The sequence below is a fragment of the Gorilla gorilla genome, chromosome 6 (assembly GCF_029281585.2).
Source record: "Gorilla gorilla gorilla isolate KB3781 chromosome 6, NHGRI_mGorGor1-v2.1_pri, whole genome shotgun sequence".
Lineage (NCBI taxonomy): Eukaryota > Metazoa > Chordata > Mammalia > Primates > Hominidae > Gorilla > Gorilla gorilla.
The window spans coordinates 117,435,928-117,461,013 of record NC_073230.2 but is presented as its reverse complement, the minus strand read 5'-3'; the positions used below and the strand labels follow the sequence as shown (position 1 = coordinate 117,461,013).

At 35.5% G+C, this 25,086-nt stretch overlaps 1 protein-coding gene across 4 annotated transcripts in view; it reads left to right on the top strand.

The window, feature by feature from the left end:
• The window catches only part of PNPLA8 (patatin like domain 8, phospholipase A2), a 55,447-nt gene extending 30,741 nt beyond the window's left edge, over nucleotides 1–24,706 (top strand). For 2 of the 4 annotated variants that reach the window (XM_031012747.3, XM_055347448.1), the window contains exons 7-10: nucleotides 4,871–4,928; nucleotides 8,392–8,586; nucleotides 16,967–17,162; nucleotides 23,658–24,706. In XM_031012747.3, coding sequence (XP_030868607.1) covers nucleotides 4,871–4,928; nucleotides 8,392–8,586; nucleotides 16,967–17,162; nucleotides 23,658–23,932 — 724 coding nt within the window. In that variant the 3' untranslated portion in view covers nucleotides 23,933–24,706. The remainder of the gene's footprint in view (nucleotides 1–4,870; nucleotides 4,929–8,391; nucleotides 8,587–16,966; nucleotides 17,163–23,657) is intronic. The other 2 variants (XM_055347449.2, XM_063708726.1) reach the window with 1 other exon arrangement.
• Nucleotides 24,707–25,086: the final 380 nt, after the last annotated feature.

Below are 25,086 nucleotides of genomic sequence, written 5' to 3'. Positions count from 1 at the left end.
AATGTGTCTCAAGTCATTCTAAAATATTCAATTATTTTTATTTTTATTTATTTTTCGACACACGCTCTCACTCCCGTTGCCCAGGGTAGAGTACAGTGGTGCTATCTTGGCTCACTGCAGCCTCAACTTCCCAGGCTCAAGTGATCCTCCCACGTCAGCCTCCCAAGTAGCTGGGACCACACGTGTGCACCACCATGCCCAGCTAATTTTTTCTGTTTTTAGTAGAGACAAGATTTCACCATGTTGCTCAGGCTCCTAACCTCAAGTGATTGGCCTGCCTCCCAAAGTATATATAATCATAAAATATAAGCATAAAATCATCCACAATCCTGTTATTCAGAGCTGTAGACTTTAATATATCTCCTTCTAGTTTATTAGACCGTATACATTTTGTATAGCTGATATTAGATTGTAGTTGTAAATTCGTATCCTTCTCCTTTTTTCAAACGTTCTTAAAATCTCCTGACATATTTTTAAAAACTACACTGTACTCCAGAGTGGGATGTTACACTTTCTTAATCATTTCCATTTAGGATTTTTATGGACATTTACGACATTTATGTTCCTAATTTTTTGGGATTATGAACAATGCTGTCGTAGAAAACTTTAAATTTCTTCTCACATTTCAGAATATATCAGTAGGTCACTATATAAGAAGCATATTTATTGGGTCCAATGTTGATGTCTTCTTAAAATAATTATTATATAGGAAATAGAAAATATATCGAGAAAACAATAAAAATAATTTATAATCCCACTAAGAACAAAAGCACTATTAACATGGTGATGTGTTTTTTGTGTAATTTCTTACAGATAGACAAGTGTATATGTGTGTAGTTGTGAGTGTGTGTGTATCCATTCTCTTTACAAAATTCAGATAATGCACATGTAGTTTTGTGTCCTGCATTTTCACTTAGCATTTTATCACAGCTTATTTCCTACGTCAGTTAATATTTTTTGAAACATATATTAATGGTTCTTCACCATTTTATGGATATACTGTTTTTTATTTAACAAATCCTCTCTTAGAAAAGGATACTTCAGATACTCTTGCAGTTCAAAATAAAATTTAGATAAACATCTTTACTTAAATCTCTGGCTATATCTTTAAGGTAAATTTCTAGAAGTAAAATTGTGGGTCAGAGGATATGCATGTTTTAAGAATCTTGATACATACATAGCTGAATTTGTTCTTCAATACAGTGGTTTTAGCTTATTCATCTGCCAACATCAATTTGTATTTCTGTTTCATGAAATATTTGTGAACACCAAACACTTAATTTTTAAAATGACATCAGTTTGAGAGATTTTGAAGCTCATGTTTCAATTTGTATCACTTTCATTACTGATGAGTTTAAACTTAAGAAAAGGTTTTGGTTTTTGATGGCTTTTTATTTTTTGTGTGTGAATTTTGAGGGCATAATTTTTGCCTGTTTTCTTATGGGATATTCCTCAATGTATTGTAAATATATTAACCATATATTGAAAAAGTGCTAATTAATAATTTTTTAATGTAGAGGATTGAAACATCTTCATTTAGCCAAATCTTTTCCTTTAATGATTTTTAACTTTTATGTTTTTAAGTCTTTTCTACAATCCTACTACTGGGCATATACCCAAAGGAAAATAATTCATTCTGTCAAAAAGACACATGCACTCATGTGTTCATTATAGCACTGTTCACAATGGCAGATACATGGAATCAACCTAGGTAGGTGCCCATCAACAGTGGATTGGATAAAGAAAATGTGGTACATATACATTGTGGAATACTATGCAGTTATAAAAAAAATCATGTCCTTTGCAGCAACGTGGTTGGAGCTGGAGGCCATTAGAATAAGCAACCTAACACAAGAACATAAAACCAAATACCACATCTTCTTACTTATAAGTGAGAGCTAAACATTGAATATACATGAACATAAGGATGGGAACAATTGATGCTAGGGACCATTAGACGGGAGGGAGAGTGGGAGTGTGAGCTGAAGAACCGCTTGTTGGGTACTGTGCTTACTGCCTGGGTGATAGGATTGTTGGGACCCCAAGCCTCAGTGTCACACAGTTTACCCATGTAACAAAACCTGCATGCATACTCTTTATACTAAAAGTTTCAATTTAAAAATAAATAAATAAGTCTTTTCTACTCTGAAGGTAGGTAAATATTTGTATTATTTCCTAGTTCTAAAGTTTTCAGTTTATATGTAATTCTGAAGTTACCTAAAACTTATTTTGATATGTGTTGTAAGAGAATCAAGCTTTTTTTAATCAGATGGTAATCCAAATGTCCCAGCTCCATTTATTTAACTGATTTGAAACATCATCTTTATCATATTTGAAATTCTTATCTATATTAGAATCTGTGTTCAAGTTTTTGGTTTCTCTGTGGATTTATTTTCGTACAAATTCTGTAGATTTAGTTGTTGAACCTTGGCATAATATTTTTATAATGATACAGCATAGCAAATCTTTTCTCATTATTCTTTTACACAATTTTCATTTAATTTTCAAAGTTAATCTTAGGCTACTTTTATCACATAAAAAAAATTCCACTGGTATTTGGATGGAAATTACATGAAATGTATCACTTATTTTGTGGAACATTGACATCTTTCCAATCGTGAAAGCTTCCCATCCATTATCATTGTATGTTACTTATTTTCACATCTTTTGTGTCAATTAGAAAATATAATTCACCTTCCTGGCCTACACGGTGAAACCCCATCTCTACTAAAAATACAAAAAAAAAAAAAAAAAAAAAAAAAGCCAGGCATGGGGGCGGGCGCCTGTAGTCCCAGCTACTGGGGAGGCTGAGACAGGAGAATGGTGTGAACCTGGGAGGTGGAGCTTGCAGTGAGCTAAGATCGCACCACTGCACTCCAGTCTGGGCGACAGAGCGAGACTCCGTCTCAAAATATATATATATATATAAAATTCATATCTATTCCCAGTATTCATACAATCAATACTTTTTATTATTTAATGAAAATTTAAAAATTTATTCTAAAACCAGCTTCTCTACTATGAAATTTTTTCCTTTTGTTACTTATGAGAGTATCTTTGTATATTTATGTATTGCTGTCTCATTTTTGCTCTTCTGGCAACTTCTTTATTTTTAATCATGGCATTGATAAATTTTATCAGTGTCGTTAGTTGTTTCTTCTTTCTCTGCTTTTTCAAACTCAGCCTTTGCTGCAGAACAAGCTACTCCAAAACTTAGTGGCTTAAAACAATGATGATTTAGTCTCATGACTCTGTGGTTTGACTGGGTGTTTCTTCTGTTCTTGCGTGAGCTCACTTGGTGGCTCTACCAATGGGCCTGGGAAGCCTCTCTCTCCACCTGGTCATTCTCACCCAAGCTTCGTCTCATCATTGTGGTTTCAGAGTTCCCAGAGAGCAAGCCCCAGTGCATAAGCACTTATCAAGCCTCAGTTTAATGGTATGTTTGTTGAGGTCACATGGATGAAAGCCATGCCAACCGAGAGTCTGTATAGGAAGAGACTGTATACAACGACATGGATACCAGGACTGTGATTCACTGGGTGCCAGTATTGTTAATATTCTTCTATATCTACCTTCTGGCCTTTTTTTTGTCGTAGCATTTTTCCCCCATTGTTTATTGAGAGGACTTTTATTTATTTATTTATTTTGCTGTGATAATTTTGTGTTATTTTAAGGGAACTATTTTATGCCATCAGTAGAATCTAGGCATGTTGATTTTTTTTCATATTTGACATCTCGGAAATAAACAATTACCATTGCTTTTTTTACAAGTTTATATTCATAAGTTAATTCACTAAAAGCATTTTAGGTTGTGATAAAACCAAGAATTAAACAAATATAAAAATAAATAAATATGAACTTTGCCGAAAAGTGTGAAATCAGCATGCTCCTAGGATTTCTCTTGTAATTTTACAGTAAGAATTCTGTGAAAAGACAAAGAACCTTAAAAAGATAAAATGCATTGATCTTCATGTAGTAGAAATGTATGGATCAGGTTGGGAAAGACAAAAGATCTTGTCCATTTTGGAAAGTATTTTACATTGATATTTATTAAAGCTTATAAAGGGTAGATCACTGAGCAGTTTGTAAATATTCTTTTTATGAAGTTCACTAATATTCTAGTTGGGAAACACGAGTATTGTTTGAAAAACACATTAGAAAATGGTTTTACTCATGAGGAAGGCTGGTGAAACCATAGTCTTTGTATTCAATATAGGGAAAATACATAATTTTTAAGTCTGGAAAAGTCTGCATTGAAATAAAATTCTCTTATTATGGAATTGCAAAAATTGCTGCCCAAGGACAATTTCTGTAATGTCATAGTAATTCAAATGCCAACTCTGATTATTTTCAAAGCCATTTTCTTGATGACATTGGCTGTTACCAAATAAAACAAGCTTAAAGTCTCATTGTCCTCACCTGGTTACTCTAACTAGCCCGTGCATACTTCTGCGGTCTTATCTCAACACAGCTCCTTTATCCTATTGGCAGGACCCTGAAAACAACAGATTTATTTTGCCTTTGTGCCTTTAATCTGTACATGTCCTAGCTTTAAATATGTTGCCTTGCAGTCTTTCAGTGTCTTCCTCCAGCAACCTTCCTGCATCTTTTCCAGTTACTGCCCCTCTGTTCGTTGCTCCACCTCAGAACTATAGATACTTGCAGTTTGAATCAGAGGTTGATGAATAACTGCATATTGTTTCATGTGCATTAATGGGATTATAAGCCTCCTAGAGGAGAGTCTTACATTTTTTCCTTCATAGCACTTTGACAAAGCCATGGACAAATAGTAATTGCATACTGTATGTTTCCTGGTTGTTAGGAGATAAAGTCATTTTGATATAACTTATTTTTTTCTCCTTTAATAAAGGGATAGGATGGGATCTGCACTGATGATTGAAACAGCAAGAAACCCCACATGTCCTAAGGTAAGCTTAGAGTCTCTTAAATATAACACCTAGTTCCATCTGAAGGTCTGGTGAAAGCACTTGTCCTGAGGGCCGTTTTATTTTATTTTATTTTTATTTTTTGAGACAGAGTTTCACTCTTATTGCCCAGGCTGGAGTGCAATAGCACGATCTCGGCTCACCATAACCTCCGTCTCCCAGGTTCAAGTGATTCTCCTGCCTCAGCCTCCCAAGTAGCTGGGATTACAGGCATGCACCACCACGCCTGGCTAATTTTTTTGTATTTTTAGTAGAGACAGGGTTTCTTCATGTTGGTCAGGCTGGTCTCAAACTCCCAACCTCAGGTGATCTGCCCGCCTTGGCCTCCCAAAGTGCTGGGATTACAGGCATGAGCCATCATGCCCAGCCCTGAGGGCCCTTTTATTAAGGTATTACAGATTATATTAATTCTTTATATATTGAGTCATTCTATGAAGAGATGGGATATCATCCTTATACCTTTTATAAATTCAGTAAAACTATACCAGAAATGGAAGAACATGAAAGATGGACTGAAAATAAGGAAGAATTATTTCATCATAATTTTAAAAATCAAATCTAGTGATTTAAGGAACATTATGACATTTTTTACCCTAGTTTTTTTTTTTTTTTTTTGAGACGGAGTCTTGCTCTGTCGCCCAGGCTGGAGTGCAGTGGCACAATCTCGGCTCACTGCAAGCTCCGCCTCCCGGACTCACGCCATTCTCCTGCCTCAGCCTCCCAAGTAGCTGGGACTATAGGCAGCCGCCACCACGCCCGGCTAATTTTTTGTATTTTTTAGTAGAGACAGGGTTTCACCATGTTAGCCAGGATAGTCTCGATCTCCTGACCTCGTGATTCGCCCACCTCAGCCTCCCAAAGTGCTGGGATTACAGGCGTGAGCCACCGCGCCCAGCCTTCTTACCCTAGATTTTTAAAGAGAAATTTTATATGCCTCTTAGATACAATACAATCATGCATCACTTAATGGTAGGGATACATTCTGAGAAGTGTGTCATTAGATTATTTTGTCATTGTGCAAGTATTATAGAGTGTACTTAGACATACTTAGATGGTATAGCCTACTACACATGTAGGCTAAATGGTATAGTCTGTAGTTCCTAGGCTATAAACCTGTATTATAGAGTGTACTTAGACATACTTAGATGGTATAGCCTACTACACATGTAGGCTAAATGGTATAGCCTATAGTTCCTAGGCTATAAACCTGTACAGCAGGTGACTATACTGAATACTGTAGGCAATTGTGACACAATGATAAGAATACTTACGTATCTATATATATACAAATATCTAGATAAAAAATATCTATAGAAAGATACAGTGAAAAATACAGCATAGAAGCCCGTTTATAGTCTTATGGGACCACTGTTGTATATGCGATCCATCATTGACCAAAACATTGATATGCAATGCATGACTATATTAGATTATATTATTATACAAATTGAATCCCCATTAAAATTGTAATGTCACTTAGATGTGTCTCAATGTGGCTCTTCATTTATTTGTGTGTTTGAAACCCAATGATCTGAGTGTTGCTTGAGTTCTGTTTAATATTACTTGTTTAAAGAATAGAATTTATGTGCCTAGAAAGTTCATGCAGCTTGTATTTATTCTCAGATAACAAACTGTAACCATGAAAAATCAAACAAGTGCAGCTCTTTCTGTTGCTCTTAACTATGGCATACTCATACTTTGATTCATTCTGCAAGTATTAATTATACACCCACTGCTAGGCACTTTGGATTCATTTGTGGGCAAATGCAGACATGGGGTTCACAGCTCTGTAGGGCAACATAGGTATTAATGAAATAATCACACAGATGACATGTAATAGTTTCCCTGAAATACATAAGTGCTATGGAGCATAAAAGCAGTTCTTTGAAAGCATATTTTTAAAGAGACATGAGGGACAGCTAATTTAAGGAAGTGAGATTTGAGATGTCAATGTGAAGGCCATTGAGTAGGAGCATTCCTGGCGAAGGGAATGGCCTCTGCAGGAAGAGTTATAGAGAATTCCAGGAAATGATAGAGTTCTTAAAGATTAGTGCCTCGGAATCCAAGGGCTGCATGTGGAACGAGGCTGGAGCTGTAGGCCGATTAGATCAGACGCAGGGCCTCAGAGGCTGTGATGAGGAGATGACTTAGCTCTTTTTGAGAGGACACTAGGGTGCACTCTATGCTTCTTGCTTGTTCCCCTGTATCTCCAAGGCTCCTTGTTTGTTTGCTTGGTTTAAATTATGAAGTTGTCAGTTTTGAATAAAAGTTATGGGGAACTTTAGCCATCTTAAGAAGTAAATCATCATGATAAATGGAGAGCCACTCATATGTTTTCTTAATCCAACCATATTTATATGCCAACTATAGAAAGACTCTGGATTTTAGTATATGGCCAACGCCTATCCATAGTGGCCTAGAGACAGACTTGGATTACTCACAGGAATTTGGCATGTGACCTTTGTTTATTAAATATCAAAACAATTGGCAGGACTTGGCACAGGACACTAACTTTGGCCTCATCAATACCTGTCAGCCTCTTAAGTTTGTATTACAGATCATTAATAAAACAGCACATTTCATGTAAATTTAACTGACAGTGATAAAATTTGAGACCTGAGATGGTTGACATTATAGTTTTTTAATAAACATTACCCGACTACCAGGTTTTAATAATTGTGACCTGAAAGCATTGATTGTGTAGTGTTACATTTCAGAGTTATTGAAGTCAAAATACTTTCAAAGAGCACAGAAACAAAGACTAATTTGTAAGTGATATTATGAAAATAGTGTGCTTATCTTGAAGCAGTTTTTTTTTGTTTGTTTTGAGACAGAGTCCCACTCTTGTCACCCAGGCTGGAGTGCAGTGACGTGATCTCGGCTCACTCCAACCCCCACCTCCTGGGCAAGCAGTTCTCCTGCCTCAGCCTCCCGAGTAGCTGGAAGGCACCTGCCATCATGTCCAGCTAATTTTGTATTTTTAGTTGAGATGGGGTTTCACCATTTTGGGCAGGCTGCTCTTGAGCTCCTTACCTCAAGTGATCCACCCTCCTCGGCCTCCCAAAGTGCTGGGATTACTGGCGTGAGCCACTGTGCCCAGCCTTTAAGCAGTTTTTATTCATTACTACTGTTTTGTCAATTATTATGTAAAGGTCTAGAAATGTTTGCCTTTTTGAATATTTTTTAATCAAATTGAGTAATGGTCAAATAAATCTCTTTTATTATTATTCTCATAATAAATTTCTCAGAATTCCTTCAGTCTTTATATCTATTATCCCACAAAGAAATGCCTGTTTAAAAAGATCTGATTCTCTTTTTTCATCATTATATTTGTTACACGTATAGTTGTAGATTGTTCATTCATACTACTAAATAGCATATAATTTTTACAGATCCCAAATATATTACTGTTAACGATGGAATTGTTCACTTTTTCATTCACTAGGTAGCTGCTGTAAGTACCATAGTAAATAGAGGGATAACACCCAAAGCTTTTGTGTTCAGAAACTATGGTCATTTTCCTGGAATCAACTCTCATTATTTGGGAGGCTGTCAGTATAAAATGTGGCAGGCCATTAGAGCCTCATCTGCTGCTCCAGGCTACTTTGCAGAATATGCATTGGGAAATGATCTTCATCAAGTAAGTTGACTTGTATGTCTTATTTTTTTTAATTTTACATGATTAAAAGAATCAGCACTTATTAAATGTCATTGATCTTCAGAAGGATCAACCTAGGAGACTTTCTTCTTTGTGTCTTCATATGTCAAAAGAAGAACAATTTAGGATATTTTTATTTGTTGTTTTTCTTAACAAGCCTCTGACATGCAAACATATTTTAAGAAAGTTTTTGTGTTCTATATAGTGTGATTCGTAGCCCATTATGATAATTTTATGATGGAAAAGTGAGAGTATGTATGATTAGCTTTCCAAACATGATAAAAATTAAAAACGATATACACTCCCTGAAAATGCAGAACCCAGTCTGCTTGACAGTTTGGGTGGGCATATTTTGAAGAAAGGGATACAGTAAAATAATAGTAAATACTCATTAAGTTAGCTGTGTGCCAGACACTTATTTAGTGCTATGCATGCATTATCTCATTTAATCCTTGCCTCTTATGAGGTAGAGTTATTTCCATTTTACAAACAAGGAATTCGCACCTTAGGAAAAGTTAAGTAACTGGACTAGCATCACAGCTGTTAAGTTACAGAGTTAGGATGTTGTCTGTAATTATACTCTTTTAAATTCATGTTTACACTATCTGTAAAAGTGAATATTATTTCTGGAAATTCTTTTTATGTAAACTCATTTATGCTTTTCCTCTGTCAAGTTTTTCCAACTCTTTATGGAAATCTTAATTCATAACTTACACTAAATGCTAATAAAGCTTTAGAGCTGATACTTTGAAAGCTTGCATTTTTATATATAATTTTTTATATTATGTCTCATTTAAAATTAGTCTCATTTGATGGAGTAGAATGAGAGGAATCTTGACGTTTTTCTCTAGTCCCTAAAGTACGTCTACTCTCTTTATTTGGTCAGATATCTGTTGAGAAAAAAATCTTACACTGTTGACAGAGATATTAAGACGGCATTCAAAAACTCATACATAGATCTATATAAACAACATGTCAGCAATATAAACTTCAAAACTTTCTAATGGATCATTTAAACTAAAACATTTTTATCAATTTTATCTCATTTTGATACAATAGCTTATATATATTTTAAAATGTTATGGCCAGCTATTCCTATTTTCTTTTTAATCTTTAAGTAATATAATATTTGTAGTTAAGAGATTAAAATAGGATTCCTTTGTCTTTGGGGTCAGTTCAAACCATTTCTTACTTTGCAGAATCAGTCATTGTTGAATTATTTAAGGCACTTCCCCTTCTTGCCTTTCTTCTCTTTCTTCCACCCCCTCTGGGCAGAAAGTACTGGCTGCTGAGTTTCTGATACTGATTTCAGGACTTATTGGTCAAAATAAAATTTTTATTTTAATATGTGGCTTACTATTTTTAACAACGATTTCCCCTATTCTTATGTACCATGTCATAAATTGAGAAATAATTTAGACAGTGTATGTAAAATATAATAGAATTTTTAAGTTATAACCTTAATAGTGCTACAAACTTGCAGTTATGCCAATTAGTGAAAATCTCAAATACTAAATAATTACATTTGGGGATCTTGTGTTTTCCACACTTCAAAAGAAGTTATTTCATTTGCTCTTTATTCTTTATCCAAAAGAAAGTAGTTCTAAAGTTTAATTCAGTACTGTTGAATATATATTACCAAAGTAATTCAGTGGTTCCTTTTCCATTTCAGATAGATTAGTGATATTTCTGTTCACGCTTAGACATTTTTATATTGATGACCGTAATCCTTTAACTTATTTTGAGCCACAGATTAAAATAGTTTCTTAAGGTTATTTGAATAAATAAATGTTATTTATAATTTACATAAATTTTAATGTAAAGCATATTGCCACATGGGCAAAAAATGTGCTTTCATATAAATCAATAAGCTTCGGAAACATTGGCACATTTAATTAATAAAAATATTAAAATGGAATCTAGAGCCTAAGAAACCTACTTAAGGAAATATTTTTCTTACTCTGTATTCTCTTCCAAGACTTGAAGAAGAAATGGGATATTTTTCACTTCAAATGACAACTCAGAAGATTGATGGGAATATTTTAAGGTGTGAATGATCTTGGTTGCTTAAACAAAGAAAACGTTCAAGCAAAGTCCTAATTCTTTCTAACCACTCAGAAGTTTTGCCAAGTTTAAAGTATAGTACTACAACCTTATCATCCTAAATTCTTTTAATAATTATATTCAATTATTACCAGTCTCATTTTGAAAATCCCTTTTAGCTGTCACATCTGACATATGTTTTAATGTAGTTACTTGGTATCCATTGTAGTAGAGGTTAATTAATATTCTATTTGAGCAATTATTGAAAGTAGTGATATAATTAAGAGTTATGTGTAGGTGAATGGGGAGATTCATTTGCCTTTGACTATAAGAAGAAGATTATTACAACATTTATAAGGTTCATTACAAGTCCTAGAAAATTATAAAGTGAGAAGAATTCTTTGTGAGTAGCTCCCAATCTCTCCCTATCTGCCCAAGTAGTAGCATAATATGTACATGGAAGTACTACTTTTTAAACAAAATTATTCCTTCTCTCTTTCCATCTCCACCTTCAAAATTAAATTGTTCATTCCTGTCTTTGGAGAAAGAATCTGATAAATTAGTTTACACTAGAGGTTTTGATGACCAATTCTGATATACATATTATTCCTACCAGGCTTTATTTACATCATAAAAGTTTTTGTTCAGAGCTTAGGGTACATAAACATAAATAAATTATGAAATTTTTATTTAAACATTCCAGGTAAAGAGTGTTTTTAGCAGAAAGAGCCTCCCCAACACCTGCCAAATTATGCCTATACCAAACCACAATTAATAATTTTCATTATAACTGGACAGAAATGTAGTGAGTGCTTACTCAGTGTTAGGCACTGTGCTAGCTGGGAAGGATATAAAGATTTTTAACCATAGTTGGCATATTGTTTGTGCTTCCTGGATCCTGCCCTCAAATAGTTCAGACAAAAAGAATGTAAACCCAGTTATAGAATGAGGTGAAAATTTAATCATCAATATATGTACAGGATTAAGAAGTACTGTAGAGGTGATTTATTCTGTCAGGGTCAGCTTAACAAAGAAGTTGTCATCAGACTTGATGTATAAAAAATGGGTCATTGATTAGGGATAGAAAATGGGATGAGGAAGGGAAAATGGGGAGTGATTCCTCAATGGTTACAGAGTGTGGGTGATAAAAATGTTTTGGAAATAGATTGTAGTGCTGAGATACAGTGGCTTACACCTGTAATCCCAGCACTTTGGGAGGTTGAGGCTGGAGGATCGCTTGAGCTCAGGAGTTCAAGACCAGCCTGCTGCAACAAAGTGAGACCCTGTCTCTACCAAAAAAAGAAAAAAAATTAACAGGATGTGGTCTACAGGAACTACCATGGACCTAATATTAGCCCAATGACCTACTGATAGAATAGCCATCTGACAAGAGTAGGCTAACTATAAGCAGAGCTTAAAAGATAGTATGCCTCACCACTAGATTAGAGTGAGCCCAGAAACCTTAACTGCTGTACTTTTTTGATAAAAAGTGAGTAAAGTTGAAGGAACAGAAATCTGCTTTGAAAAATGGTTAGCAAAACTACAGGAAACCTGCCAGTTTTTTGATTTGGGATTGATTTTGCAGTTATCGTTTCTTGCTAAAATTTGTTTGCCTCTTCATCTTTTCCCTTTTTTGTCTTTTCTGATCATCCTTATATAGGCTTTTATATAATGAAAATGTGTTTCCTCTAAAATACCTACTTGATTAGAAGTTACACAGAGTATAACAAATATAAAATTTAAGATTTAAATGGTTTAGTAAAAAAAAACTTTTCTGCCAAATTAGAAATTAAATGTTACCTCTGTTGTGGGATAAGTATCATTCTAATGATCTGTTAATTGAAAACAAAGGAAAAAGTTGAAAGGATTAAGTTAAAATTTGTACTTGAGAAAGCCTTTAGGAAATAGCTTAATTATTACCACCTGCATTGAAGGAATCTAAGTAGATTTTTACAAAGCTCAGCAATACAAATATAAATACCTATCCAATTTATGACTTTCAACAAATGTATAAAGATAGCTAAATTTAAAAATAGTTCTTTTTAACTGGTGAATGGATAAACTATGGTATATTCAAACAATGAAATATTACTCAGCAATAAAAAGGAATGAATTACTGGCATTCACAGAGACATAGATGAATCTCACAAGCATTCTTCTAAGTAAAAGAAACCAGACCCAAAAAACTTACACTATATGATTCCATTTATTTTGATAACGAAGTTCAATGCGTGACTTTGAAGAGTAGTTGGATGAATAGGTTTTTGAAGTAAATGTGGCAACAAACCACCCATGCTAAAATGGAGAATAGAGCAAGCAATAAAAAGACGTGGCAAACTGCTTTTCTGAACGTCAACACAGCCCTGTATATCCCAGTTATCTCAAGGGTATCACAAAGCTACACATTGGTGATAAATGACATTTGCCATAATAAAGGTCTGTTAGCCTCAGACTGGCTATTCTATAACTAAAGAGCCAATTAACTTTCTCTGGGAAGTGTTGTTAGTATTTAGGAACATTTCTATGTATTAATAGCTGCCTCCTAATGTGATCTTATTGATCCAACCAGAGTATTATTTGGGATACAAGTTTTTGAGAAAGTTATTTTGTAATGCCAGAAATGAAGAGTTATCATAATCTATGGTTTGCAAAATACTACCACTCCCTCTAAAATAACTGAGCATAAATTTGTGAAAAGATCAAGAGTGTTCTTCACATTCCATGAGAAATTTTAGTAACAGTAGTATGCTTCATTAGTAGGGCAAAATCCTACATGATGTTTTTAATGGGACCTTTAAGCCAGAGCACTAATGGTGGGGGTAGATGATTTTCCACAAAGAAAACTACTTGGGAGAATCAATTATATTCCTGTATACAAGCAAAGAATAATTGGAAACCAGAATTGTAACAAAAGCAGTACAGTTTACAGTAGATCCAAAAAATTAAACACTTAGATATAAATCTAACAAAACATAGGGAATCTGTATGTTGAAAACAGAAGATGAAAGAAATAAAAGAAGACCTAAAGAAATGGAAAGGCATACCATTATTGAAAGATGCTACATGGTAAAGATGTGAGTTATTCCTGAAGTGATCCATAAATATAATGCAATGCCAATCAAAACTCTGGTAGGACTTTTCAAAAATTATAGTCAGATTCTAAAATTTATATGGAAGGGCAGAGGAATGAGAATAGTTTAAACTATTTTATTATTTATTTATTTAGAGACAGAGTCTCGCTCTGGTGCCCAGGCCGGAGTGCAGTGGCACAATCTCAGCTCACTGCAACCTCTGCCTCCCTGGTTCAGGTGATTCTCTTGCCTCAGCCTCCTGAGTAGCTGGGACTACAGGTGTGCACCACCACCCCCAGCTAATGTTTCGTATTTTTAGTAGAGACGAGGTTTCGCTATGTTGTCCAGGCTGGTCTTGAACTCCTGGGCTCAGGCAATCCACCTGCCTCAGCTCCCCAAAGTACTGGGATTACAGGCATGAGCCACTGCACCTGGCCTAAACAATTTTAAAAGAATAAAAAGTTTCAAGGAATCACACTAGTCAATTTAAAAACTTACTCTAAAGGTACAGTAGTCATGGCTACTGTACCAGAGTGGTATTTGCATAAAGACAGATATGTAGATAAATGGAATTAAATAGAGAGTTCAGAAATAGACTCATACATATATGGCCATTTGATCTTTGACAAAGATACAAAAGCAATTCAGTGGAGAAAGGATAGTCTTTTCAGCAAAAATTGTGTTGAAACAATTGGTCATCTTTCTCTCTCCCTGTCTTTTCCCCTAGACCCCCACCACACACACAAACACACCCCAGAAATTGTGACCTAAATCTCACACATTATACAAAGATAATTTATAATGGATCGTAGTTCTAAATGTAAAACAAAACTATGAAACTTTTAGAAGAAAAACTTGGTGACCTGGGTTAGGGGAAGACTTCCTACAATTATACTGAAATCATCATACATGAAATTTAAAAATTGATAAACTGGACTTCATCAAAATTAAAAATTTAGCTCTGCAAATATACTGCCAAGAAGATGAGGAGACAAGCGACATACGGGAAGAAAATACTTGCAAATTCACATGTCCAACAAAGGAGTTATATCTAGAATATATAAGAAACTCTCAGAATTTAACAATGTGAGCCAAAGACTTGAACAGACACTTCAGCAGAGGATAAAGGGATGGCAAATGAGGGTGTGAAAAGACATCCAGCATCATTAGGCATTGGAGAATCACAAATTAAAACAATGATGAAATGCCATCACATATCTGTTGAAGTGGTTAAAATAATACGGACAGTACCAAGTATTACTGTAATAAGATGCAGAGCAACTGGAACTTTTAGACATTGATGGTGGGAACGCAAAATGGACAACCACTTTGAAAATGTTTTGGCAGTTTCTTATAAAGTTAAACGTATACTTACAATATGCTCCAACGATTGCACTCGTATTTACTCTAGAGAAATGAAAATTTATGTCCATGCAGAATCCTGTACTCACATGTTTATAGCAACTTTTTTATTCGTGACGGTCAAATGCTGGAAACAACCCAGAGGTCCTACAGTGGATGAATGCATGAACTGTGTGGTACATCCATGCAATCAGCAGTAAAAAGGAGTAAACTATTGATACATGCAACTACTTGGATTAGTCTCAATGACATGCTCAGAAAGAGAAGGCAGTTTAAAGAAGTCCCATACTGTATTATTCCATTTCTATGACCTCCTTAGTATTGGCAGAAAACAGATCAGTGGTTGTCAAGGGTTATGGGTGGGAGGAGGGGTGCCTACAAAGACATAGCATGAGAGAGTTTTTGGGGGTGATGGAACTATTCTGTATCTTGATTGTGGTAATATTTACACAAATCTATATGCATTGAGGTTCATAGAGCTGCATACCAAAAAAGTTAATTTTACTGTATAATCTGAAAAATTAAAATATTTTACAATGAAATGAGCTGCTTTACAAGGTTGTATGCACCATATTACTGAAAATGTTTAAGTATTCTGTCAAAAACTGTTTAAGGCTATATGTGGGAGACTGAACTAGGGTAATTCCAAGGTCTGTTACAATTCTCAGCAGTGATAGTGCTGATTCCAAGGAGATGCCAAGCACCAGTGACATCAAAAATCATTCGAGTTTATTCAGGTGGTTTACCACTGAAGAAGTGCCTTTCCGTGTACTCAGCGGACGGTTAACTGGCATGGATGGGAGCTGAACAGGAGAAGGAGGCTGAGCAGTCACTTAAAACATTTTAAATCAGATATGTTTTTCTAGATTTTATTTGGTTTATTTTGGTTTGGTTTTGAGACAAGGTCTTGCTCTGTCGCCCAGGCTAAAGTGCGGTGGTGTGATCTCAGCTCACTGCAGCCTTGACCTCCCGGGCTCGAGCAATTCTCCCACCTCCGCCTCCTGAATAGCTGGGACTACAGGCATGTACACCATGCCTGGCTAATTTTGTTTATTTTTTTGTAGAGACCAGGTGTCCCTATGTTGCTCAGGCTGGTCTTGAACTCCTGGACTCAAGCGATTCTCCTGCCTTGGCCTCCCAAAGTGCTGAGATTACAGGCATGAGCCACCATGCTCAGCATATTTTTCCAGATTTTAAATACAATATAATGTTTATGATGTAATATATTTTAATATGGTTCTACAATACATTTTATTATAGTTTGACCATAATTTTATCTACTTTTACTCTACTACGTTTTTATAGTGCTCTATCAGCATATTTTATTAATACCTTTGTTTACTTTTGAAGTCTTCAAAATAATATTGATTATTGATACATACTTAGAAATATAAGGTTTATTCTGTTATTTACATTATATCTGCATTATAATGAATGTGATCCATTGAAATTGTATTGTTGATAGAATTTGAACTAACTTAGAATTATTTGGTTTTATTTGACTTGTGAGAGAAGAACTAATTTTAATTGTTTGGTAGAACCACAGTTCTTTTCTGTTAGGCTTTAAGTAGAACCTGTATTAACCACTAAATAAGATAATGTGTCTTTGAAAAGTAATTTCGTTCATTTCAATATTTTTTAGCAAAATATGCAAAGCAATTTAAGAAGTTCAAAGAACTTTCATAATAGGAAAGGAAAACTTAATAAAAAGTTTCTTTATGAGACCAATGAGTCTTCGCATGGATTTTTTTGAAGCTGTAGTCTATAAAAGAAATGCACTTTTAAGGAACCTCTTGGTTTTAAATAATTTATTTAGCTTATTACATAGTTCAGCTTTCCCCGTGAGTCAGTTTTAAAAGTTTCTTTTTTTAACTTGTATTTTGCAGGATGGAGGTTTGCTTCTGAATAACCCTTCAGCATTAGCTATGCATGAGTGTAAGTGTCTTTGGCCAGATGTGCCGTTAGAGTGCATAGTATCCCTGGGCACTGGACGTTATGAGAGTGATGTGAGAAACACGGTAACATACACAAGCTTGAAAACTAAACTTTCTAATGTTATCAACAGTGCTACAGATACAGAAGGTTAGTCTTGTTTGCTGCTTTAAAATACTTCAACTTCTAGCATTCTAGCAGTTTTTTGGTGGCATTTGTTGGTCCTAACTGCAAAGGCATATGATATGTCTGTATTGTGGATTTAGGAAGTACATGGGAGGAAACATTTTGTTGTTTTCCTTTCTCACTTGTTTCTCGTTAGGTGACTCTAGAACAGAGACTGTTTTCCATTTGAGAGCTAGTGCTACCTTTGCCAACTTACTGTTGGAGAAGTACCTAAAGCTGGATAGCACAACATTTTGTTGGAGACTCTGAAGCCAGTTAAGAAAGGGAAAAGCAACAAAAGGAGTCAGATTTGTTCAAACATATACATGATAGCAAAGATTTAGAGTAAAGGGCATTCAGTTATTTAATACTGTCAAGGCAAACTGGAATGAGAATGTGTTCTTGCTTTTACTCTTGCTGCCCCTATAGTTTAATCTTCATACAGCGACCAAAGTCATCCTTTTAAAATGCAAATTAGGTTGGGCACGATGGCTCACACCAGTAATCCCAGCACTTTGGGAGGCCGAGGCGGTTGGATCACTTGAGGTCAGGAGTTTGAGACCAGCCTGATCAGTGTGGTAAAACACCATCTCTACTAAAAATACAAAAAATTAGCCAGGCATGGTAGTGTGCACCTGTAATTCCAGCTCCTTGGAAGGCTGAGGCAGGAGAATCACTTGAGCCTTGGGGGGTAGAGGTTGCAGTGAGCCAAGATTGTGCCACTATACTCTAGCCTGGGCTACAGAGCAAGACTCCATCTCAAAAAAAAACAAAAACAAATTAAATAATGTTTGTCTGCTTCTCAAAACCCTCTTTCAAGTGTGTACCTTCTCTACAGTGTGTCCAGCCACCGGATAATTCTTGGTGTCACCAAACTTGCCAAGAACTCTCCTGCCTCAGGGCCTCTGCAGTTGCTGTACTCTCTCTCTATAAGGCTATTTCCCCAGATAGGCACTTGACCCTTATTTCATTCAGGTCTCTGTTGAAATGTCAGAGGGACCTCAGAGAAACCTTTCCTGACTGCTTTTCCATTTTCCTTATCATCTCACTCTAATTTCTTAGCCTGCTTCTTTTTCTCTTACAGCATTTATCTCATTGTAATAATATATTACATATTTGATTATTTACTTATTATCCTTCTGTCCCACAAGAATGCAAGGCAAGAATTTATCCAGTTTACTTTGACTTACCCAGTTTGCTGTTGACTCCAGTGCCTGGCATATAGTAGGCATTCAGTGAGTGTATACTGAATTTCAGGTTTTGGCCTTGAGGTGTTTGTGTGTGTGTGTGTTTCTTAGAAACAGGATCTCACTTTGTTGCCCAGGCTGGAACGCAGTGACAATGATAGCTCACTGTAGCCTCAAACTCCTGGCTCAACCAGTCCTCCCACCTTAGTCTCTTGAGTAGCTGGGACTACAGGTGCATACCATTGCACCCAGCTAATTTTTCAGACCTTTTTTTGTAGAGATGGGGTCTCCGTTGCCCAGGCTGGTCTTGAACTCCTGACTTTAAGTGATCCTCCTGCCTTGGCCTCCTGAAGTGGTAGGATTACTAGCATGGGCCACTGGGCCTTGCCTTGAGGTTTAGATTTCCTCATTTTACTATTTTGTTTTTAATTATTGGGTGAAACGTTTTACTAAATTAAAAAAAAATTATTACCACTTAACAGCTGCTTGTATTTGAATCTCATTCTTTTCATATCAGCATATTATTGGCCAAGTCATTAACATAAGTGAGAATCTTAAACTCCCCACTGAGGACTTTTATTCATTGAATGAAAACCAAAAAAAAGCTCATATGCTAGATTTTTCACTATCTGAAATTTTGTTGCCAGATCAGTAAAATACTCTTTTTCTCCCAGCTTTATTGAGGTCAGACTGACATAAAAATTGTATATATTTAAGTTGTACAACATGTTGTTTTATTATAAGTATACCTTGTGTAATGATTCCCACAATCCAGCTAATAAGCATATCTGTCACCTGACATAGTTACTATTTTGTGTGTGCCTGGTAAGAACACTTAAGATTTACTCCCGTAGCAAATTTAAAGTAAACAAAACTTAATACATTGTTATTAACTATAGTTACCATGCTGTACATCAGATCTCTAGTAGGTAGTCATAACTGAAAATTTGTACCCTTTGACCAACATCTCCCCACCCCCACTCCCCAGTGCTGGCAACCACCATTCTCCTCTGTTTTTTTTAGTTCAACTATTTTAGATTCCACATGTAAATGTTACTGTGCACTACTCATTTTCCTGTGTCTGGCTTAGTTCCCTTAGCAGAATATCTTCCAAGTTCATCCATGTTGTCGCAAGTGGCAGGATTTCCTTCTTTTTTAAGGCAGAATAGGATTCTTGTGTGTGTGTATATACTGTGATTCCTTTATCCATTCATTCATCCATGGACACAGGTTGTTTTCATATCTTGGCTATTGTGAATAATGCTGCAGTGAACATGGGTGAGCAGCAATCCCTTCAAAATAACGATTTCATTTCCTTCGGATATATACCCGGAGTGGGATTGCTGGATCATATGGTAGTTCTCTTTTTAATTTTTTGAGGAACCTCCATACTGTTTTCTGTACTAGCTCTACCAATTTACATTCCTATAAATGGTTTACAAGGGTTCCTTTTCCCCAGTTCCTTGCCAACACCTATTATCTCTTGTCTTTTTTATAACAGCCATCCTAACAGGTGTAAGGTGGGATCTCATTGTGGTTTTGATTCACATTTCTCTGATGGCTCAATAAAATATCCTTACCATAAGCCATTTGCTGAGACAAGTGGCTTTAGTCGGGCAGTCTCATAAGAGTTAAGTCTGTACTTTGTGCAAACCATGTAATGGGCTTATTTGGAATTTTCAAGAAACATGAAATGTTGCCTCAGTGTACCTGCACTCCAGTTAATAAGACAAATGAGTAAAAATTTAATAAACTTAGTTAACTTTGAAAAAGATATAACAAGAATTATATTGAAACATGCACTTACTAATACTAAATTGCTGTTGGCCTACAAAAACAACAATTTTATAGGGTTTAATCTGTGGTGAATTGCTAAATAAATGGTAAATGATTGTAAGTGATTAAGATTATGAATTAAGAAAAGGAATGAGAAAACTTGACTGGTGTAGACAGCTTATAAGACATAAAGTAGACTTGATATGGGTCTTAAAGGATGTATAGGATTTGGACATTTTAAAAGAGAGTTAAGACTTCCTGTTCTGGACATCATAAAATATTAGGGACCAGATATTTCCTCTTACCTTAAACAACTAGAAAAGTAGACAAAACAATGATTTTCAGACTTTAGAAAACAGGTAACATAGGACAGTGATCTCTGAAAGGAGAATGAATGAGGTCATCACTATTATTGTCCAGCTTGCTGCCTGAAAAGAGTTTCTACACTATAGCATAATTTCTATTCTATAGCACCAGAAAAGTGGGGTAGTCTCAGTGGGAGTTGGGGAAACAAAGTTTGCAGTTCAAGGAGGCCAAGGAAACTAAAATTTGTGGGCTACGTGCAAGATCTGAACAGTGAAAACTACAAAACATTACTGAGAGAAATTAAAGACCTAAATAAATCAATACATATACTGTGTTCGTGAATTGGAAATCTCAATATTGTTAATCACATCACAAATTGATATATAGATTCAATACAATTCCTGTCAAAATCCAAGCAGGCTTTTGAGGGATAGAGATTAACAAGCTGACTGTAAAATGTATATGGATATGCAAAGGACCCAGAATAGTGGTCTCCAACCTCTTTGGTCCCAAGGACTGGTTTCGTGGAAGATAGTTTTTCCACACATGGGGGCGGGGAGGGGAGGGATGGTTTGGGGATAATTCAAGCACATTACATTTATTGTGTACTTTATTTCTAGTATTATTACATTGTAATATATAATAAGTATACAGCTCACCATAATGTAGAATTGGGAGCCCTGAGCTTGTTTTCCTCCAACTAGATGGTCTTATCTAGGGATGATGGGAGACAGTGACAGATCATCAGGCATTAGATTCACCTAAGGAGCACGCAACCTAGATCCCTTGCATGCTCAGTTCACAATAGGGTTTGCAGTCTTATGAGAATCTCATGCCACCACTGATCTGACAGGAGGTAGAGCTGAGGCAGTAATGCAAGCGATGGAGAGTGGGTGTATATACAGATGAAGCTTTGCTTACTGGCCCTGCCACTCACCCCCTGCTGTGCAGCCCAGGGGTTGGGGACCCCTGACCTAGAATATCTGACACAATTTTGAAAAAGAAAAAAAAGTTGGAGGACTTACATCTGCTGATTTAAAGACTATAAAACTACATTAAGCAAGGAACTGTGGTGTTTGAATAAAGATAGACATATAAATCAATGGTATGTAATAGAGAGTCCAGAAATTGATTTATACATGTAAACTCAAAAGACTTTTTACAAAGGTGCTAAGGTAACTCAGTGGGAAAGGACAGTCTTTTCAACAAATGGTCCGGGACTATTAGATACCTGTATCCACAGCGTTGACCTTGACCCTTTGCACCATACACAAAAGTAACTTGGAATGCATCACAGTCGTTCGTGGCTAATATGCAGAAATACAACTGATTTTTCTTATTGACCTTATATAACTTCAAACTTGCTAAACTCACTTATTCTAGTAGCTTTCTATAGCTTTCTCAAAATTGTCAACATAGGCAACCAGGTTGTCTATAGAGTTTTACTTCCTTTTCAATCTACATGCCCTTTATTTCCTTTTAATGCTTTACGGCACTGAAAAGGACCCTCCAGTACAATGCTTACTGGAAGGTGTGAGACTAGACATCTTACGCTGTTCCTGATCTTAGATGGAAGCCTGAATCTAAGAGCTGAAACTATAAAACATATAGAAGAATATGCTGGAGAAGATCTTAATGACCTTGGGTAGGTAAAGATTTTTTTAGATAGGACATAGAAAATATGAATCAGAAAGGAAAGAAAGAGATAAATTAGACTTCAAATTATAAATTCTGCTCTTTAAAAGATACTTTTTATAAAATGAAAAGGCAAGTCGTACACTAAAATATTGATAAAACATGTATCTGACCCGTCATGAGGTATAATATATAATCAAGTTCTAAATATATAGAGAATTCTCATATAACATATGTATGTATATATATAAAAAATAATAGGCTGGGTATGGTGGTTCACACCTGTAATCCCAGCACTTTGGGTGGATCGGTTGAGCCCAGAAGTTTGAGACCAGCCTGGTCAATATAGTGAGATCCCATCTCTACAGAAAAATAAAAAACTATCTGGGCATGGTGGCACACACCTGTAGTCCCAGCTACTTGGGAGGCTGAGGCAGGAGGATCACTTGAGCCCAGGAGTTTGAGGTTGCGGTGAGCCATGATTGCACCACTGTCATATATATAGGACACAGCAATTCAGTGAAAAAACTGGGCAAAAGATTTAAACAGACACTTCATTAAAGAAGATATACAGATGACTAATAAGTACATGAAAACCTTCTCAACATAATTAGTCATTAGGGAAATAAAAATTAAACCACAAGATACCACTACCTCTATAATGCAAAACTTAAGACTTGACATACTAACTTTGGGCAAAGATGTAGAGCAGTGAGAACTCTAATATATTAGTGGTTGGAATACAAAAATGGAAGACAGCGTGGCAGGTTTTTTTTTAAATAAGCATACCCTTTACCATATGAACCAGCAATTTTATTCCTAGGTTTTTGCCCAAGGGAAATGCAATCATATGCACATGAAGACTTATGTGTAAATGTTTATAATCGGGTTATTTCTAGTAGCTAAAAACTGAAGAGAGCCAGACCAGAACTGCAGAGAACAAATTGTGTTGTATCTATACAATGGAACACCATTTAGCAATGAAAAGAAAGGAACTGTTGATATATGCTACAACATGGATGAATCTCAAAAGTATTTTGTCCATAAAAGAAGGTAGATACTTTTGATTCTGTTTGTATGAAATTCTGGGAAAGGGAAAGTGGGCACCAACTATAAAGAGGCTTAAAGGAACTTTTTACAGTGATGGAAATGGCTATGTCTTGATTATTGTTGTGCTTACACAAGTGTATACATTTGTCAAAACTTGTCAAACTATACAGTTAAAATTGGTGAATTGCACTGGATGTAAATGATATGTCAATGAAGATGATCCCAAAAAAAAGGAAAGTTGGAAAGGGCATTTCAGCATTGGTGAACAGTATGACCAAAAGCACAGAGAGAATAGAAGAAGTATACTAATTTCACAGAATAATGTATTTTGGAAGATGAATTTTATCTTGTAGTTTTACCCATTATTATGGATTACTTCTACTGTCAGTTTGAATAATGAAATTAGTGAATCTTTGTAATGTGCCTAAAAAGAAGTTAATTTTAAATAAAGACAAATTAACAGTTCATTGCTCACTTTATCCCCTCTTTTCTTATCCCCTTATCCTTTTCTTTTTTGCTTTAACAGAAGTCCATATAATGCTTGATGGCCTGTTACCTCCTGACACCTATTTTAGATTCAATCCTGTAATGTGTGAAAACATACCTCTAGATGAAAGTCGAAATGAAAAGCTGGATCAGCTGCAGTTGGAAGGGTTGAAATACATAGAAAGAAATGAACAAAAAATGAAAAAAGTTGCAAAAATATTAAGTCAAGAAAAAACAACTCTGCAGAAAATTAATGATTGGATAAAATTAAAAACTGATATGTATGAAGGACTTCCATTCTTTTCAAAATTGTGATGAGTATATGCTTATGTTCTCATAAATGAGGGCCTGTTTAGAAGATCAACCACATGCAGTAAGGAATTGTGGGGTTCGACATGAGTTGACTTTGAAATACTTACGAATTCTGGAGAATCCTGAAAAAGACGGTGCTTCGACCAGCTTGCATAGCACAGAGAATATTCTTGGTTACAGAATTCATATGGGAACTAGGCTTTTAAGATGTTAATAATTAACTAAGCTTTAGTAACCCTTACTGTGCTAGTAGATTTTAGTAGATATTGGTGTTATATTGTTTGATGTTTGAAAATATATTAATATATGTGCCGAACAAGAAACCGAAAGCTATATTGTACTGTGTATTTTTACTTTAGTCCTCATAATCATGTTGAATTTATGTGATCATTGATTTTATTTCATATGGAAAAGCTAATTTCTTCTTAAATTTACATTACCTAATATTCTCACTAGCTACGTTGTCCAATCCACACTGCCTTTTATTGTAATATCATCTAAATAGATGCAGAAAAATGGAATTTTCTCTATTAAAGTATTTTACATTTGACATAAAAAAGAACCAGATACAGTTTTCTATTCAAATATGTTTATTTTAACATTGTTTGGTTAAAAAAGGTGAAGTTCCAGTCAACCACTTTTTACCCCTGAAATTTCAAGATAATGCTATATTAACTTTTCCAGATCTAACACTAGCTTATTCTTCCCTGTTATAAAATGGTTTGAACTTACTGAGGAGATATTCCTATCATTAACAAAAATAAACTATTTAAATAATCTGTTGTTAAAAGGCTAATGTCATTTTAAAATTAATTTTTGTTCATAATGTAGCTCCCCTTTAGCCTTTGAATACACCTGGCAGCAGTATGCTTAAAAATAAGAAGTTAGTTGCCTGGCGCAGTAGCTCACACCTGTAATCCCAGCACTTTGGGAGGCCGAAGCAGGCAGATCACCTGACGTCAGGAGTCCAAGACCAGCCTGGCCAACACGGTGAAACCTCGTCTCTAATAAAAATACAAACATTAGCCCGGCATGGTGGCGCACACCTATAGTCCCAGCTACTCGGGAGGCTAAGGCAGGAGAATGGCTTGAACCTGAGAGACGGAGGTTGCAGTGAGCCAAATAGCGCCAGTGCACTCCAGCCTAGGCGACACAGC